Here is a 19,013-nt window from a genome sequence, read left to right as displayed (position 1 = left end):
TACAGCTGCAGATTTGGTTTTGGGTCAATTATATAATAAAGTTAAGGCTATTTATCGATCGGATTGGGTTGGTTTACTTACATTTTTTCAATTGATTTGACTTGATCGTTTTACTTAGAAATGAAATCGAAATTGATCCAATACTAAGTAAAACCGATTTGGTCGGTTTGAATTGATTTGGATCGATTTTGTGAATGATTCTCTTGGTGTAAATGGTAAATAATTCAAGTCTAAGAAAACAAAGACTAGATGCCTGAAAATTAAAAATGATTTGATGGATTAAAACTGATATTTTATATATCGAAAATTTTATATATAATATGTATATTTCTGAAATAAAGCTGAAATATATATATATATATATATATATCCACAAATATATATCTGAAATATATATTAAAACTGAAATATATCAGATATATATATATATATATATATAATTATAATATCTGAAATATATTATATATAATATATATCTAAGTCAGTTTGGGTCGGTTCGGTTTATATTTTTTTATAACCCGAAACTGATCGATACTAAAGAAAAACTGACCAATTCAGGTTGAATCGGACCAGATTGATCGGTTTAATCGATTTGGGTCTTGTTATGAATAGCCCTAAATAAAGCTACGTATTGGCGGACACCATCTACAAGTGGCTCGTCGTAAGCATTGCCACTTGCAAAGTTAATGATATTAATACTACATGTGTGATGTGTGGTCGTCGAATTTCAATTAAAATTAGAGAACAACATCAATAATAACAACAACAACAATGTCTGAGTTGTTGAATTTGCAAAAATCCTTTTAATCAAGCCTCAGACGTTTGCCCATTTCCGCGTTAACTTTGATTCTGTATTCTGTACCCTTTTCATGTATTCATTTCAGTTTAATGTCGTATGTAGATATCTTTCTTTGCTTAAAAGGGATAAATTTATTACATTTCTATTTTTCTGTTCTGCAAAGAGCCCTTGCTAACAAGAATTTTTCCTTGCACGTTTCATGATTCATGGTATGAACTATGAACTTGATCAAAAAATCATCTTTATTAGAACTACAGATGTGCATTGATTAATTGCAAGTAGCACTTATAAGTGACATTTTCCTTGTATAGTTGTATTCATCAAATGACACCATTAAATGCAAGTGACAGGACCTCATGTGGATAAAAGTACTAAATTGATGGGAGAGCTAGCAGCTACTGTCTGGTTATAAACGGTCTCACCCTCAAATTCCCAATCCACCACCACCTGGTCCACAATTCCACATTCCCATCTATTTCAGATCAGGGCCCCGGGCCCCACCGGCCCAAAACTTGTCACATGCCCCATGTACTAGAAATGATAGAGGCCCGCCATCTGATGGGCTTTATGGAGCCCAAATATGCTGCAACCAAAGGTTATCCGGATCTTCTGTAACCACCGATTACAACCGTATGATCCCTTTAAGCCCAGGCTTAGATGAGTCCAACTGCAGTGTGATTTGGGTTTTAAACTTTAAAGTAATGGGGTGTGGGGTTTTTGTATGTTAACTATTTTCCCTTCAGGAGCCCCACCCCATAATGACTTTTCAAAATTCACGTACTAATGTTGATTAAAGTGATGTACCAAGATGCCGAGTGAAGTAAGAAAATCCACCACATTTCAAGACTTTGGACTAGTGAGTGATTGCAATTTATTTTGAAATGATGAAGGGTGATTTGGATTTGAAATTTGGACACGTCTACGTGAATCAGTATATACGACAGCTTGGCATAGGTGGATCGGTACATGGACATGACTCGACGCAGGTGACATCTCAGCAAGTATCAACTTGCCACGAGGCAAGCTCGAGCATGCCGATGTCCCGAGTTGCACTCTGAATTAAGTTCATCCCAGTTCGCGAACTGGAACAACGAGCTCGCTCCAGGCCCAAGCAAGTGGACCGCCTCGAAGACAACTCACCTCAGGCACAACTACCTCGGCACGCCACCAGTAGCTCGTCACAGGGTAGCTCGCTAAGGGGCGGCTCGACGTTCTATGGGAAGCTTCTCATCTGACAAAGTCATACCTGCTAGACTGCTCCTGCATCCCTCATCTAACGGTGCAACACCTGCCAATTCAGAAGGTTGCACCCCTGTCTCCCGCCTGGCGGCGGCGTGCTTATAGGTTGTCCCCCTAGCTGGCAAAACCGTACCATGCAACGGTCACTGTAGCCTGCCTGCTCTCGGCCCTGACAGTAACGGCCAGCCACTCCGAGGTACGACCTGATAGCAGATTGCCACAGCAGGGATTTGGGATCAATCCCACTGAACCTGTCAGACGCCAGTATATAAGCACTCTGACTCCTCAGAGGCAAAGGTATCGCATATCCACCACTCTCTAGCTCTCATCTTCTTGCGTACTCATTCTCAACTCGCTACCGAATTCTAACTTAAGCGTCGGAGAGTCCCCTCCAGGTGTTCAACCCTGGGTCCCTTCGTCCTTCTTGCAGGTATCTCTTACCCGTCGCCAGCTAGAAGCCTCGCCACTTCCAGCTAGGAGTGGCCAGATTGCGCATCATCAATTGACGTCGTCTGTGGGAACGTTTCAAAAGGCTTCTCTACCAAACTTTCACCATCATCTATGGCGTCTTCTAGGGGGCACCTCCAAGCTCCCACTGTATGCATTGGACAGTTTACTGTACCCCTCAACACCTTCGGAGTTCCCACGCTGGACCTACCCCAGGTCGCTGAAGCTGTGAACTCCCCACTTCCTCCTGCGATGAACACCACCTTCGTTGAACCCGCCGTGGTGCCCCCTGCAGTGGAGCAGAGCTAGCTTGGTGACTTAGTGCAGTGCGTACAAGACATGCAAGCCCAAATGCAACAGGTCCAGCAACTTCAGCATTACCACCAACAAGTCTTATGTCACTTCTACCAGCAGCAGTTCCCAACACTACAACAGAGCCAGCAACCAACCCAACCGCGGTGCCCCATAACACCACTAAACTTGCAGTCGTTCGATCGCCACTGAAGTAGCCGACCTCCCCGCAGAGGGGAGACCTCCCAGGCCTCGTTCCATAGCAGGAGAGGACCAAGAGCCCCCGCCGCCTCGCAGCAACAAGGCAGGCCGGGGAGCGCCCGCCCCACCAAGGCCGGTCTGTCCCAGCACGTGCAACCGGAAGCCTCATTGACGGGCAATCGTTTCAAAGTCCTGGCAACAAACTCTGGGCGAAATCCTTCAGCTCGCGAAAGCCAGTTCTAGTTAGACTCACACCAAGCCAAGGCTCGACTCGGCAGCACTGAAACAACCAACACTAGTGCGAACTCATCCAAAAGGCAGCGGGGGCGGCATCCCAAAGCCCGCCGTGCACTAATCCCTGAACAGCTCGCGGAGCTTGACCAGCCGGAGCAGCCCGAAGGTAAGACGGGAGCGGACTCGGGAGTCACAAAGGCCGCACCCCTCCTTTCGGTACCATCTCCCCTCTCTTCTGACCTTCTAACGGATCCCATGCCAAAAGACTTTAAAATTCCCCCTCTGGACAAGTACGATGGGTCGTTTGATTCGAATGACCATGTGGACTCCTTTCAGTCCCAGATGCACCTTGCCAGAGCTAGCAAAGCCTACATGGCGTCGCCTTTTCCACAATCTTCAGAGGAGTAGCGCGCACATGGTATACAGATCTCCCATCCGGGACAATCCTGAGCTTGGCGCAGTTTGTGCAAGCATTCACCTCGCACTTCATCACTAGCAAGAAGTGTCCGAGGTCGCAGGAAAGCCTTCTCAGCATTGTCCAGAAAGAGGGAGAGTCCATCCGAAACTACATCAAGTGCTTCAATGACACCTTCCTCTCGATCCCGAACTTGGACCCCGCGGTGAGACTCGCCGTGGCCAAAAGAGGAGTTACTCATCAGGAGTTCAAGTGGCATGTGGTAGCGAACAAGCCCAATGATATCACCGCCTTCCTCAAGCTCGCCAACCAGTTCATCAAGACTGAAGAGGAAATGAACCAGAAGGTTGGAGCCCCAATGGAGAAGAGGAGGAGAGACGACGACAAGGCACACCACGAAAGCAATAAGAGGAAGAAGAGCAAGTCCCCATCCAGGGGAGACAAGTTAGGTTGGCACCCTCGACCTCCTCCAGTCGAGAGGACGAACTACACCCCTCTCAATGCGAGGCGAGGGGAAATCTTAATGACAATTAAAGATGCAACATTTGTAAGGTGGCCACCCTGGATGAAGGGGGACCCCGCCACCAAGAATAAGAATGTATATTGCCATTTCCATAAAGACCACGGTCATAGTACCAAAAACTGTAAGTCTCCACGACGAGATTGAGGAACTCATTCGTTACGGGTACTTAAAGGATTTTGTACAGAAAAGTAATAAAAGTCAAGCAGATCGACAGGGGGAGCAGAAGAGAAACGCCCCCGAGTCCAGTAACAGGCGAGTCGAGCAGCAAGAACCACTCGAAGAAAGACCGGTTTGAGGGGTGATAAACACAATTATCGGTTGATCCATCATCGCGGGCTGCACCTCGGTGGCAGGGAGGACCTCGGTCCCCGATCTAGAGTATGAAGAATGGAACCTGCCAAAGCACCCACGACCTGTAGACCCCATATCTTTCACCGAGGACGACGCGCGAGGAGTCCAGTACCCCCATGACGACGCGCTGGTCATAAGGATGAAGATCAATGACTTCGAGGTCAGACGTGTCTTGGTGGATTTAGGAAGCTCGACCGATATCCTGTTTAGAAGCACCTTTGACAAGTTACAGCTCTGGGAGAGTGACCTCCAACCCGCGAGCACCCCTCTAGTGGGCTTCAATGGAGAGGAAGTTAGGCCCCTCGACTGAATCTCGTTGCTTGTAGAGATCGGGACGTGGCCCAGCATCGCAAGATTTGAGCACACCTTCCTGGTGGTAGACACGCCTTCCCCATACAACGCCCTTATAGGAAAGCCCATCACCCACGCTCTTCGCGCCGTGGTGTCTACCTATTACCTGATGATGAAGTTCCCCACGGACTTCGGCATAGAAGTAGCCCAAGGTGATCAACTCGAATCCCGAAGGTGTTACGTGGTGGCCCTTAAAGGGAAAGCCAAGCTGACAGAAGGTGTTGAGCTTGAGCGGCCCATGGAATACCCTAAAGAATAAGCCACGCCGATCGAGGAGACGATATCCATCCCGACTTCGAAGGAAGACCCGATCAGGACCCTCTAGATCGGAGCAACAGTAGTGGAACCCCTTCGAATTCGGCTGGTAAATTTCCTACTCCAAAATTTAGACGTATTTGCATGGTCCACGGCATAAATGCCCGGCATAGACTCTTAAATGATTACTCACAAGCTAAATACTAATCCCTTAGTCAGGCCCATTAGACAAAAAAAATGCAACCTCACCCCAGAACGCTAGATGATAGTCGACGAGGAGGTCGGGAAACTTCTTGCGGCCGACTTCATCAGGGAGGTCCATTACCCGAGATCAGCTCGGTACTGATAAAAGAAGTAAATCGGGTCTAACAACCTATCTACTATGTGAGTAAAGTTTTGTAGGATGCCGAGATTAGGTACCCAGAGATCGAGAAACTGACATATGTACTAATCACAGTAGCTCGGAAACTTCGGTCATATTTCCAAGCCCACATGATCATTGTCCTTACCAATCAGCCTTTAAGGCAAGTACTGCTCAAGCCTGAGGTATCTGGGAGGCTGACGAAGTGGGCTATAGAGCTCAGCGAATACAACATTCGGTACGAACCCCAAACGGCGATTAAGGCCCAAGCTCTGGCCGACTTCATGGTAGAATGCACTTTCAACACCACACTGCCCGTACTGATGGAAATCAAGTACATGAAGGAAGCCTCCACTAGTGCGGAACCAGCCCCGATTAGAACGAAGTCAACTTGGGACGAAGAGCCTTGGATCCTCCATGTAGACAATTTGTCGAATTAGTAAGGAAGCGACGCCAGAGTCATCCTATAAGGACCAGGCGGAGCAAAGCTGGAGTATGCGCTCTGCTTTGAGTTCACGACATCCAACAATGAAGTGGAATACGAAGCACTGATAGCCTGACTCATGCTAACAAACGAAGTACAAGCGAAGCAACTTGTCATCTGCAGTGACTCGCAACACTCGTGGTTAACCAGGTAACCAGCGATTATGAATTTTCAATCGTACTTCATCAGACAAATTCCAAGATTTGAGAATGCTGAGGCCGATGCATTATCCCAGTTAGCTAGCACAAGCAACAATTCCATGAGGACCATGTTCATAGAGAACCTGCCTTAGCCTAGCATTCCTAGGAGGGCAGAGGAGGTAGCTCCTATTACGCAAGCAAAGCCGAGCTGGATTAACCCACTCACGAGCTACCTGCTACACGGACCCTCCCTGTAGATCGCATTGCAACTAGGAGGGTAGAGCGATAAACAGCAAAGTACATCATTATAGATGAATGGCTATATAGAAGATCCTACACGCTCCCCTACTTGCGTTGTTTACGAACCTCAGAAGCCGATCTCGTTCTCTGTGACACTCATGAAGTGTTGTGTGGTGGACACTTGGGGGGTAGGGCCCTCGCCCAGAAAGCACTATGGCAAGGATAGTACTGGCCAATGATGAAAGTAGATGCACTCGAGCTCCTCAAGAAATGTGATAAATGCTAGAGACACGCCAATATCCATCACTGACCCGCTGCCAACCTGAACTTCACCTTGGTAGCGCACCCTCAAGCGAACGGGCAAGTGAAAGTCATGAACAGAGCTATACTCCGTGGACTGAAGGCCTGCTTAGCCCGAGCTAAAGGGTTATGAGTGGATGAACTACCCAGTGTACTATGGGCCTACCGAACTACTACCAAGACTGCCATGGGTGAAACCCCCTTTAACCACACCTACGGCACGGAGGCGGTGATCTTGGCTGAAATCAAAGTACCCACGTTACGCTTAGAAAATGTATGACAAAGAGGCCAACAATGATGAGCTCTGCACCAACCTCGACCTAATAGAAGAGGTACGGGACCTTGCGTATATCCAGACCGCAACATATCAGCAAGGGGTGGCTTGGTACTATAACAACCGGGTCAGGAAGCAGCACTTCCGTGTAGGTGACCTGGTCCTTCGGAAAGTAATGGTACATGAGCCCGGAGCGGGTAAGCTGGGGCCGAACTGGGAAGGTCCCTACTAGGTAAAATGAATACTCGGGGAAGGCACGTACGAGCTCGAAACATTAGAAGAAAGGCAAGTACCTCAAGCCTGGAACATTAGCAATCTAAGGTAGTATTACCTGTGACTGTTGGCCCAAAGTGGACACTGAGTCACTCCGCCTGGGCAAACTAAGTCCCAGTCGCCTCTATGGCATGGACCAACTAAGTCCAGTCACCTCTACGGCATGGGCGAACTAAGTCCTAGTCGCCTCTACAGCATGGGCCAACTAAGTCCCAGTCGCCTCTACGGCATGGGCGAACTACGTCCCAGTTGCCTCTACGACATGGGCGAACTAAGTCCCAGTCGCCTGCTAAAGTCAAAAGCGCAGACAGCTCGAGCATCAACCCTACAATACCTACATCACCTCGGCAACAATCACGGTTCGGGTCCATCAGAGGACCTACGTTTAAACAAACGGATTCTATGCGGACAGTTTGAGGCAAGAAACTTAGAAAAGATCTTGCTAAGGTTACCCTCACTCGCTACCAAGCTCGATAGCTGGATAGTTGGAGGTAACTCGCGTAATTCGGGACGACTCCCACTTCAGTTACCCTTGCTTGTTGCCAGGTCAGTAGCTCGACAGCTCGGGTAACCTTTATACGCTTGACTTGGGTCAGAAAGGAACCATTCTAAGCAAAAACAATATTTCATTAAGTACCGAAGCTCAGCCACCCGGGAACATGCACTCAAAGATCAGAAGAAAAAAGAAGAAGAACCCCAACATCAAGGGTTCACCACTTGCACGTCCTCATCAGTCTCCTCCAGGAAATTGGGCTCCTCCTCCATTGCGTTTGCCACCTCTGGAGCTAGGCCCTTCATCATGATGCCGTCAAGGCTAAGGCCAGAGAACTTCTTTTGGACCAAGTATTGGCAGAGCTTGAACCCCGAACGATAGGAGTTCGTGTTGTACTCGATTTGAAGGTCGCGGAACTCTGGGACTCTTTAAAGCAGTCCATCGCCTTGACCCTTTCTTCCTCCATGGCAGCGTCGAAGGTTCGAGCTCGTTCATGGAGGGTGACCTCCAGACTTTGAACTTCCTACCGAAAGCACTCCCTATCCACGGTCGTCCTCGAGGACTCTTCCCTATAACGAGTGTTCTCGATAAGGAGATCAACGCTTCTTGGTCTTGAACAAGTAGCCCCTGGACCTCGCTCCCCTTCTTGGCCTGGAGGACCTAACCCCGGGCCCAGTCCAGCTCGCGATTAAGCCTCTGTACTTCCGTCATCTGGGTGTGGGCATCCTTGGAATGAATGACCGTCTGAGAGGCCATGTCATAGAGGGAACTGCCAATAGAAAGCCAAGGTAAGTAAAAAAAGGGGGGGGGAGGAGAAAAAGAGCAAGCACTTACCACCATGCAGTGAGTCGAAGCCAGCCCCAGGAGCCGCCTAGGATGCATCCCCGACCATTCCGTAGCCTCCTCGTAGAAGATCGAATCCCGGCCCCTTCGCGTGGTTAAGACATAGTGGTGATGCTCTCATTTTGCCCCTCGGTGGGGAACACTAGCATGGCAGAAGGGTCAGTTGGCGCGGATGGCGGGTACGGTCCTAGAGGAGGGACCTCTTCTTCACTGCCTTCCGCGACTACTCGCTCAAGGGATGTGGGTGGGACCTCCGGTGGTGGAACAAAGGACGGGTCTGCGGCCTCGAACTCGGCAGACCCAAAAGTAGATGCATCGTCTTGGTGAAACCTCTTTGCCCTACGCTTGCCCCTCTAGGAGTTCGACAGAAGGCGACACGCATCCAGGTCCGACATTACAGCTGCAAAAGGCAAAGAGGCATTAGCCCAGCTTGCAAAAACCAAGAAAGGAAGGAAAAACCTAAAGGTAACCTACCGGGGCTCAGGCCGACCTGCACGAGCTTGTCCTTGGCCAAATAGTCCACCAGATGAAGCCAATCTTTGCCCAGGACTATAGTGTTTCCCACGTCCTCAGATCCAAGCTAACGCCTGGATCCTAAATGGCAGCTCTCCAGTGGGTCGAAAAGGGCCACCCCTCAGGATTATGAACTACAAAATAGCCCCGCTTCCAGGGCGAGACCCTGTTGGGCAACTCATGGAGAAGCTTGATGTCGGGACGGGGGGAAAAATAGTAAGAGCGCCTATTTGCAAGAGCTCCTGAGTAAGCGTTCTTGATTGACAGGATGGAGGCAAAGGTATCAAGAGAAAGGGGAAGACAATACTCGTAAATCAAAGAAATGGTCCCCACCAAGTTCCGAATAGAATTTGGGTGCAACTAGTCTATGGTGACATTAAAGTGAGTGAGGACCTCTACTATCAAAGGGTGCAGAGGAAGGCAAAGACCAACCACGAGCTGTTCTTTGAAAATCACGATTTCGTCATGATTGTGCTCCCAAGGATAATCGCCAGTTGGAAGGCTATAAGTAAGCTCCCTTAGGAGGTTGTATTGGAAGACCAGGGCCCAGAGTCTCTCCATCAACATAGAAGAAGGGCCAAAATTGTTCGGCTCCCGACTTCGGGAGGTGGAAGCCAGGTTACCAGAGGCTTCTCAAGCCTCCGGAGACTACCCCTTGAAAGGTCCCCGAGCTCCCCCCGAGCTTGAGAGGGCTTCGCTTTGATTAATAGCCCAGGAAGGAACACCACCATACGGATACCCAAACATATTTGGATTAGGCAAAAAAGACTCACAGAAGAAGACGGGCTGAAAAGAGCGACGCAAATGGGGAGAACTCGAGCAAGTGAGGCGAAGGCACGATCTCAGAGCCGAAAACAAGGATGGTTAGTATAAAAAATGAGGCCTGGGCCCCTCCTATTTATAGCCACTGTGCCCGAAAAACAATGGCCCCGATTAAAGCAATCCAACGGCTCATAGTAAAACCGACTGCACGTCCTTCGAGATCGAAAGCAGTTTAGCGCATTTTTTGGCACTCGCGGGATCTATAAATCGCGTGACGTTCGTGCGTACACCTCACGCGGTCTGACAAGGTAGTTTGAATTATGGGTCAAATCCACCCATCACTTCATGAACTCCCCGCGCTAGGGCAAGACCCCTAGCTCGAGGAGTGGGGGGCAATTGATGAAGGGTGACTTGGCCCGACCTCCTGACTAGGTGACACGTGTACGTGACTCAACATATACGACAATTCGGCATAGGCGGACCGGTACATGGACATGACTCGATGCAGGTGACAGCTCATCAAGTGTCCATGGCGAGCTTGAGCATGCCGATGTCCCGAGCTGCACTCCGAATTAAGTTTGTCCCAGTTCGCGAACTAGAACAACGATCTCGCTCCAGGCCCAAGAAAGTGGGCCGCTTTGAAGACAACTCACCTCAGGCAGAACCACCTTGGCACGCCACCAGTAGCTTGTCACATGGTAGCTCGCTACGGGGCAGCTTGGCGTTCTACGGGAAGCTTCTCATCTAACAAAGTCGTACCTGCCAGACTGCTCTTGCATCCCTCATCTCACGGCGCAGCGCCTGCCAATTCAGAAGGTTGCACCCCTGTATTCTGCCTAGCGGCGTCGTGCTTACAGGTTGTCCCCCCAACTGGCGGGACCGTACCATGCAATGGTCACTGTAGCATGCCTACTCTCGGCCTTGATAGTAATGGCCAACCACTCCGAGGTACAACCTGATAGCAGATCGCCACAGCAGGGAATTGGGATCAATCCCACTGAACCTGTCAAACGCTAGTATATAAGCACTCCGACTCCTCAGAGGCAAAGGTATCGCATATTTACCACTCTCTAGCTCTCATCTTCTTGCGTACTCATTCTCAGCTCGCTACCGAATTCTAACTTAAGCGCTGGAGAGTCCCCGTCGGGTGTTCAACCCCAGGTCCCTTCGTCCTTCTTGCAGGTATCTCTTGCCTGTCGCCAGCTAGAAGCCTCATCACTTCTAGCTAGGAGTGGCTGGATTGCGCATCATCACTTGTTAATAGAGTAAGGCTCATTTTTTTGTTCTCATTGATATCCATATTTTTATTATTTATGTGAAATTTATGAAAAGTTTATTTATCCTAACTATCATTTACCGAGATAAATATATTTATCGGCCCGAATAAATAATTTTCCAAAAAAAGAACAGGGCCTAAGACGAATGTATTGCTTCTTATTGTTGTAGTTGTTGATGATAAGAGCTCTCAATGACTTAGGAATCTTCTCATGTGTTGCTCTGGCTATCATCCATTCATGTAACAAACTTTAGATGGAAATGCCAATTCATTTGAGAATATAAGAAGGAGTTGATGTGGACTCTTTTTGGTTATGCTACATTACATTTGCCACCCCTATAACCATAAGGGATAAGGCCCAAGAGAAAAAGAATCTCACTATCCATATAAGAAGAAAGGAGATGAATACAGCTGTTATCAACTAAATCAAAAATCATTTTTAAGGTTGGATGATTGCTGATTTGTGAAAACCCAAATTTTAGTGCAAAGGACTTGCCGGAGTATAAATGTGCTGCTGAAAGCCTCAGCAGTCAGCAGGAAAAGTGGAGGTTGCATCTCTGGGGCGTTTTGGTAATTGGCATGTGTATTTAGGGCCATCGATCTAGTCCCAGATATAATTTGTTTAAGATGGATTTATATATCCACTACTCCACCATAATCAGATTGAAACATATTTGAAATTTTGATCCACTTTAGTAATTTGGAACATGTTGGAGATGGAGACAGGACCTCTGGGCTCTGGATGGAAAATTATTCAAGAATCAATAATCAAAATCAACCAGTAGATGGGTGCCAAATATCTATTTTGAGTAGAATTATGGTGCGATTAAACGAGCTAAATAAGTAAAATCAAAGTGAAGGCCGGATTCGATCCCGAAGTTACTAGTGAAGGACCTTATCATAAAGCTTGCTGGAACCTTCTAATCTTCCATGATATGCGTGTGACTTATGGGCCAGCTGATCTACTGGACAGGAGCCTACGGTGGTTTGAATACAAAAGACAAAGACAAATCGGCAATTTAGGGCCCTAGCCTTATACTCCTATTCACTTTCTATGGAAGCCCGGGTGAACTATGCAAGCTGCTCTATCTTCAAATTCAATGCTTAAAATTTGCATCGGCTGGTTTGGTTTGGATTTTGGAACTAGTAAATCTTCATAAGCCTTACATTCCAAATTCTTCTTTTTGGGGTAAGCCATGTTTCCTTCAAATTAATTGTAAGTCCATAAACCAGGGGATTGGTTAAAAAAAAAACATTTTGACAAGATAAGATTATATTGCCCAGACTGGCGCTCAGTACAGTAGATTGAATGGTTCAAGTCTAAGGAAAGAAACCATAAAACAGTTGACAAGATAAGATTGAATAAGATAAATTCAATTAGAGACCAATCAATATATAACCAGCTGGTTTTCAAATAATGCATGGCTCTCACTTAAAATATTCTCTAGCTACATTAATGCCAAATTAAGAAGAACCCATATGTAATTCTCAATCCAATCTCATCAAGAAACTATAAATATAATGCAACCAGCAACCTTACCTATGCTATACAATTCAGGAGTTGTTATTGCTACCATTCCCCTTATCAAAAGCACCAACTAAACCTTCTCTCCTCATTTTCTCCTCCTTGGCTTTCCTACAAAAGACCACCCACCCATTCACCTCGAAAGCTACACAAACCCCAATCAAAGTAGACAGAGCCAAACAGTAGACCAGCTTGGCATAAGACCTGCTAGAACCCATCACCTCAAATCCCTGGAAAACGTTCACCACTCCTAAGACAACACAAGCGTACCCAACAAAATGGTGATAAGATTTCCAGTACTTCCTAAACTTGTGTGTTGCCTTGGGCCGAAATAATAACGCCAACGACTGCAGACCCGCTAAGCAAAATGCTGCAAACCCCAGCTTGCGGTGGAGTCCATAAACCACTCCAGGGGACAACTCCCCTAGCCGTATTCCAATTGCGAACCCAATGGTCCCAAGGACGAAGGCAAAGAGTTGGGTACCCGCATGAGCATAAAACCATGCGGGTCCTAGCGATTGTACGTGCCTGAAGTAGCGTGCTGTGACAGCTCCGGCCGGTAGTAGGAATCCCCAGGAGATGGCATTTAGGGTTGCATGGACGGTTTTAAGTGTCTTGATACTGTTGTGGCTACTCTCAGTCACCACGCCCGACAAGACGTCTATGGTGGCCACGGAGGATAGGTCGTTGACTGTTGTTGGGTGGATTGTTGGGGAGTAGCCTTGGACATAGAGTCCTCTGTTCCACACATGATAGATCTTTGTCTTGTTTGGAACGAGCTTCAGTGTAGCGTAGATCTGTACTGAGGCGCCGTTGTGAATGGAGGCCATCCGACCACCACCGGCACCGTATAGGGTGGCAGAGGAGGAGAGGAGGTGAATGTCCAGTGGACGAGAGAGAAGTGGGGTCCTCTGAAGCTTTACAGTGGGGTCGAGGATATAAGGGAGAAGGACAACAAGGCCTGAATTGGGGTCAGGGAAGGCAACCAGGGCGCGAGTCCCAGTCATCACGGGAGAGGTGGGGTTGATTCCCCATGCCACCCAACCCGATGGGGAGATGAAGTTGCCGAAGAAGACAAGATCAAGGGTTGCGTTGCGGGGGTAGAATGTCCATGCTATAGAGGCTTGCTGGGTAGGGAGGGCCATGCAGTTTTGATAAGTTTTTCTGGCCGCGACTGTCGTGCAATGAGCAGCTGTTGCTGTCCATGGATCAGGGAAGAGGAAAAGCAAGAAGAAGAAGAAGTTCATGGTTGCTCAATAAAGGTGAAAGAAGAAAGAGCTCCGGAGTGAAAGAAATTCGATCTGTGTTAACTTGTATTGATTATGTATGTAAGATGTTTCAAGATAGAATTATGTCTGGTGGGGTGGGGTGGGGTACCACAAGAATTATGAGCATGGTAGTGTGGCCAGCTTAACTTTGAAGGTAAGGGTCAGACAATAGGTTTGGTGGGGGGTAATTAACATTTAAGAATGATCCCTCCCTAAGTATGTTTTGGTCAGTGGACTCATAATAAGTGCTTTTGTGGTGCACCCGCCTGCACATTGTGCTTTTGTTCTACTTTTTATTAAGAAAGAAGAATTTGAGTGGAAAGGGGGTCTGAAAAGTGAAAACGATTATAGCATATATTCGAGGTTGAAGTTTGGCTTTGAAGAAAAGTAAATGAGAATGGATTTGATTGCCATGTGCCCATGTCCATGTGAACGGATCTACATTCCACAAATATATGTCTCTATCCATCCGGTGGTTGCTGTTAATCTACTACAGAATTTGGGTTGGTTTTTGCTTGACCATCTCTTTTTAACTTTGGGAGATCCTCTGTTGAATGAGACTGAGGTATTGTGGGTCCCTCCAGCAAAGCAATAGGCCAGGCAATCCACACGTGCTTGTCAACTTCACTTAATTGTGGCGTACTTACCTTGGTATCATGCCTGTCTTATCGGCTCGGGTTAACTGATGAATCCGTACTAACCCGACCTTAACCTCAATCCAGTTTCGGATTTCGATTGCTATAGCTCCGTGCCGATGATATGGCGTAATTTGAGTTTAGTCTACCTTTTTCAGAGTTAATAATGCAAATATGGTTCGGAAAAGTACGAAGAGGCTCAATATAGAAATTGATTACAGACATAAAACATTTAAAATGTCAAAAATCTTACTTACCCGTGAATTGATATCATTGTCAGTTGGCACACACCCCAACTGTACCTTGGGCCTAAAAATTCTGACCCTCTGTTTACGAGCGTGGATAAACGGGGATAAATATACATCTTGACGGAATTAATTTACGATTTCTAAGGTGCTGTGAATCCCTGTTTTTTAAAGATGAGTAACTGGGCTCAGAAAATCCAACAGGAAAGCAATTCGATCCAACCGCACAAGGTTTAATGAGATTTCGGGGTGTAATGGTTTTGTTAATCAACGTATGCGGCTGGGCTGTTATTTATTTGTCACCAATGCGTGATAAACACGCTAACTCGCTAAGTGCGCTCACGGCTTATTCGACGAGAGCGCGTCCATTTGATCATCGCTCTTCCGCTTTCGGTGTGACCGCGAGGCAGGGAGTGGGAGCGAGGCAGCGACCAAGCAAGCGACAGTAAAGAGGGGGAGTAGGGAGTAGGGAGGATGAGGGGGAGCTTGGTGGGAGAGAAGGTGATTTTGGTTCCGTATATGAGCGAACACGTCCCGAAGTACCATGAATGGATGCAAGATCCAGCTCTACTTCAAGCTACGGGGTCGGAGCCACTAACGTTGGATCAAGAGTACGAGATGCAGCTCTCTTGGACTCAGGATCCCAATAGTACTCTCTTTACTTTTCCTTTTCTTTTTTATCTTCTTCCTTTTTTCCTGTTTTCGTTGTTCTTTGCTGAAATATTTCTTTAGAAAACTCAGTACTCAGTTGGGTTGTCTCCTTATTGATGAATAAATGAACATTAGAAAGGTGGGTGGTCTTGCAGAGCAGACTTTCATTATATTGGACAGACAAATGGTATTAGGAGAATTCTTCCACGGGGATCCTCACGTTGAAGGTCTGTAAGTTACATCCTTTTTATTTCCCGAATTCTGTGGTTTTTTCTTTTTTGTATGTCGGGTTTTATTAGGAAGGCGTTGTTTGGGATTGTAGTTGTAAGCTTAATGTTTCGAGGGTCTTTTGCCTAGTCGTTATGAATTTGGAAAACTATTATCAGTGTTTTTTTATTATTTTTTTGAAGCATTGGGCGGCGTTGGAACTTGAATTCGGGTTCTTTTACTGTAACAGTATGATTCGTTTTTTTTTTTTTTTTTCAGTCTCAACTTTTTTTTTAAGGCAGTCTCAAGCTTGATTGACGGTACTAACCATCAAACTTTAAGTTTTCCTGTGATACACTCTTGGCAAATAGAACGGTGTTTTCGTTTCTTATTGCGGCAACCGAGGTTCTTAAGTGACTGATATCTTTATTTTATTTCATTTTTTTTTTGGGGGGGGGTTAATCTTGGTTGTCAACTTTGGTCAGGAGACTCTACAAGAGTTGCCCAGGCTCCTAGGCAGATGCATTATGTAGTCGCTGAACCAAAGATGTCATTTGCCCAAACTTAACTCATGCTTAATCCCCACTACTTGTGGTTGGCTACACGAATCCTATCTTGCCATATCCATTCTGCTCCATCAAGAGCCTTTCACAAAGCAACATATTCCTGTTCATTTCGGATGGGCTGTCACTGCCGGAGCTCAGCAGTCCATACTTGGTGCATGTAAATTGTCTATTTGTAAAATAATACAAGTTGGATTTCACATGCTAGTGGCATAAGTAGTTAAGTTTATAAACATGAAGAATAAACAAGTATTATACAACAAATAATTAACATGGACTATCCGAAATATAATTCGGCAGCATGTAGGTTGAAAAATCTCGGAAAACAGCTGGGAAGAACTTAACTAATGGGTGCAAATGATGAACAAAAAAGTAAGCATTGAGTGCAAGAGAGAAAATTTTAATGAGAATCTTTCTCCAACCCTGTTTGTTTTCTTTCCTCTTTATTAAAAAAGAACCTCCTCTTTGATTATTAGCAAAGCTTTTCTATCAAAAGCAGAAAAGAGAAAGAAAGAATAGATCCTGCTCCTTCTCTTGGTTAACAAAGAAACAATGAAAAAGAAAGAAGCTAAATGATACAAGGCCACCTGATTGGCCAAGCTGGTGGAGATATTGGAAGGAGATTGCAGATTCAAAGTGTTGAATGGAGATCATCCACATTAGGATGGTAAAATGGTTGAGAACATTGGAACTGTTCAAAGTGTTCTCAGTTGATGAGCTGTTAAGGAATTGGAAGGAGATTGCAGATTCAGGCTTATGTAGAAAGATCTTAAAAGCTTGCTAGACTCCTCGACCTCTTGGGTTCACCAAACTGAACTTTGATGGCAGCAGCATAGGCAACCCAGGGCCTTCCGGAATCGGGGGTGTGATAAGGGATGAAACAGGGAACTTGTTAGCCATGTACTCTGGGCCGATTGGGGTGGGAGACTCTTTGAGGGCTGAAATTTTAGGAGCTATTGAAGGGATACAAAGGGTCAAGGAAATGAATATCAAAAAGGTGGTTATAGAAGATGATTCTGAAACGGTGGTGAAATGGCTAAAAGAGGACAGTGCTATGATGTGGAAATACAGCAATGAAAAGAGGAAGTATAAGTGGTTAGCCAAGGACATGGAAATTCAATGTAGTGTTGACTATGATGAGACTTCTTATCATGATTGAAATTGTTCAGACAATGTTGAGACACAAATAGCCTTTAAGTAATGTAACTGACAGTCAACCACTAGAACAAACTAAATAACAAACTGGACAAGTGGAGAGGCTGATATAACAGAATTGTAACAGAAGTGTATAAATAAGGAAAGGAAGCCAAAAGAGGAATTATTGATTTTGGGAATACAATCTCTCTCTCTCTCTCTCTTTCTTTCTTCCTTCTCTCTCTCTCTCGTTCAGGAGGCATGCTTCCTCGAAAAAGTCCCAGAGTTAGGCAGTTCCTAACAAGTTGGTATCAGAGCCAAGATACCAAGCACAAGGTCGTCCGCGATGGAGAACAAGGTCGACAACATGGAAGGAGAAATGCAAAGATTATCGGCTGACGTCAAAGAAATCAAAGAAAGCTTCGCATCCTTGCTTGAACGACTGTAACAGACACCACCAGCGCCGAATTGGGAAGGGCAGGAAGAACACAGTGACACTAGTCACAAAGCGGATCAAGAACGGCAAGAATCGAGTTTCCCGTCTTCGCAGGGGGAGATCCCACATCCTGGCTTCTGCGAACAGAAAGATACTTCGATTACCACGATACGCAGGGACCTGATCGTGTTCCATTAGCTTCCGCACACTTGGAAGGAGAGGCGATTGTCTGGTACCAGTGGTACCGGCAACGACACCAAAGAGCTACATGGGTGGACTTCACCGATGCCTTAACCATGAGATTTGGAGTCTCGGCCTTTGAAAACTATGATGAAAGCCTCTCTAAGCTACGATAGACCGATTCCATCCAAGATTATCAGATGGCGTTCGCAAGGTTAACTGTGCACATGCAAGGGTAGCCAAAAAACTCACTTGTCGATAGTTTTGTTGGTGGACTCAGGGAAGAATTGTGGCTGGAGGTGAAAGCCATGCAACCCACCACCGTTCTTGACGCAACAGCTTTAGCTCGACTCCATGAAGACAAACTGAATCGGGCAAGAAGGATTAATCGACCTTTGGGAGCTGCGGTCAGACCAGGTATATCGAATCCAGAACCAGTTATCTTGGGTAAACCGGAGTCCAGACCAGGAGTAGGAATCACAGGCAAGGACGCCAACTCTGGTTCAAGCCCCGGATCAGCCAAGAGGTTAACCTGGGCTGAGATGCAAGCGTGACAGGAAAAGGGCCTCTGTTATGCATGTGGAGACAAATTCGGACTGGGCCATCGCTGTAAGATCCCGCAAGTTTTCTTCCTTCAACCCGAAACCGAAAACGTCAAGCAATCAGCAAACATTGAAGAGCCAGTGGACAACCAAGAATGGGGGCAATGGATAAAGGAATACTCGGAAGTATCCCTGCAAGCCTTGATCGGCCTTGCTTCCTCTCAAACTATGAGAGTAACCGGACTGGTACAAGGGCGCCATGTGTCGGTTCTAATAGATAGTGGCAGCATTCTCAATTTCATTACCCAAACATTGGCCAGACAACTAGGGATTCCGATCCAACCATGTACAGCATTTCGGGTGCACGTAGGTAATGGGAACTGATGGAGTGCGATCCGGCTGGTCTTAGCTGTCCGCTGCCTTGCTTCCAAACGGGGTAGCAGGGAACCTGAAACGGAGGAGATGGGAAAGCTCCGGGGGGAACCCGGTGTAGAGGCTCCAAAGCTCAAGTTAGAATCCTTCAAAAGCAAGGTAATACCAGATAGCGCAAAGTTTGCATACC

General features: G+C 46.6%; 2 protein-coding genes across 4 annotated transcripts in view; one reads left to right on the top strand and one right to left on the bottom strand.

The window, feature by feature from the left end:
- Positions 1-12,423: 12,423 nt before the first annotated feature.
- On the bottom strand, positions 12,424-14,174 carry LOC148878438 (Auxin-responsive family protein). The gene has a single exon (XM_088954560.1). It carries the CDS (start codon positions 13,835-13,837, stop codon positions 12,620-12,622), a length of 1,218 nt encoding a protein of 405 aa, XP_088810686.1. The 5' UTR covers positions 13,838-14,174; the 3' UTR covers positions 12,424-12,619.
- Positions 14,175-14,754: 580 nt separating this feature from the next.
- LOC148878437 (Acyl-CoA N-acyltransferases (NAT) superfamily protein) overlaps positions 14,755-19,013 on the top strand; it is a 39,542-nt gene continuing 35,283 nt past the window's right edge. The window contains exons 1-2 of one of the 3 annotated variants that reach the window (XM_088954592.1): positions 14,755-15,387; positions 15,545-15,616. In XM_088954592.1, the coding sequence (XP_088810718.1) occupies positions 15,213-15,387; positions 15,545-15,616 (247 nt within the window). In that variant the 5' untranslated portion in view covers positions 14,755-15,212. The remainder of the gene's footprint in view (positions 15,388-15,544; positions 15,617-19,013) is intronic. The other 2 variants (XM_088954573.1, XM_088954582.1) reach the window with 2 other exon arrangements.

This window comes from Nelumbo lutea, chromosome 1 (genome assembly GCF_056320005.1).
Source record: "Nelumbo lutea isolate HS-2025 chromosome 1, American lotus-T2T, whole genome shotgun sequence".
Taxonomy (NCBI): domain Eukaryota; kingdom Viridiplantae; phylum Streptophyta; class Magnoliopsida; order Proteales; family Nelumbonaceae; genus Nelumbo; species Nelumbo lutea.
This window is presented reverse-complemented; position numbering and strand designations above follow the sequence as displayed.

Excerpts from the sequence above, each read along its gene's own strand:
- LOC148878438 (XM_088954560.1), bottom strand. The coding sequence starts at position 13,837 with ATGAACTTCTTCTTCTTCTTGCTTTTCCTCTTCCCTGATCCATGGACA.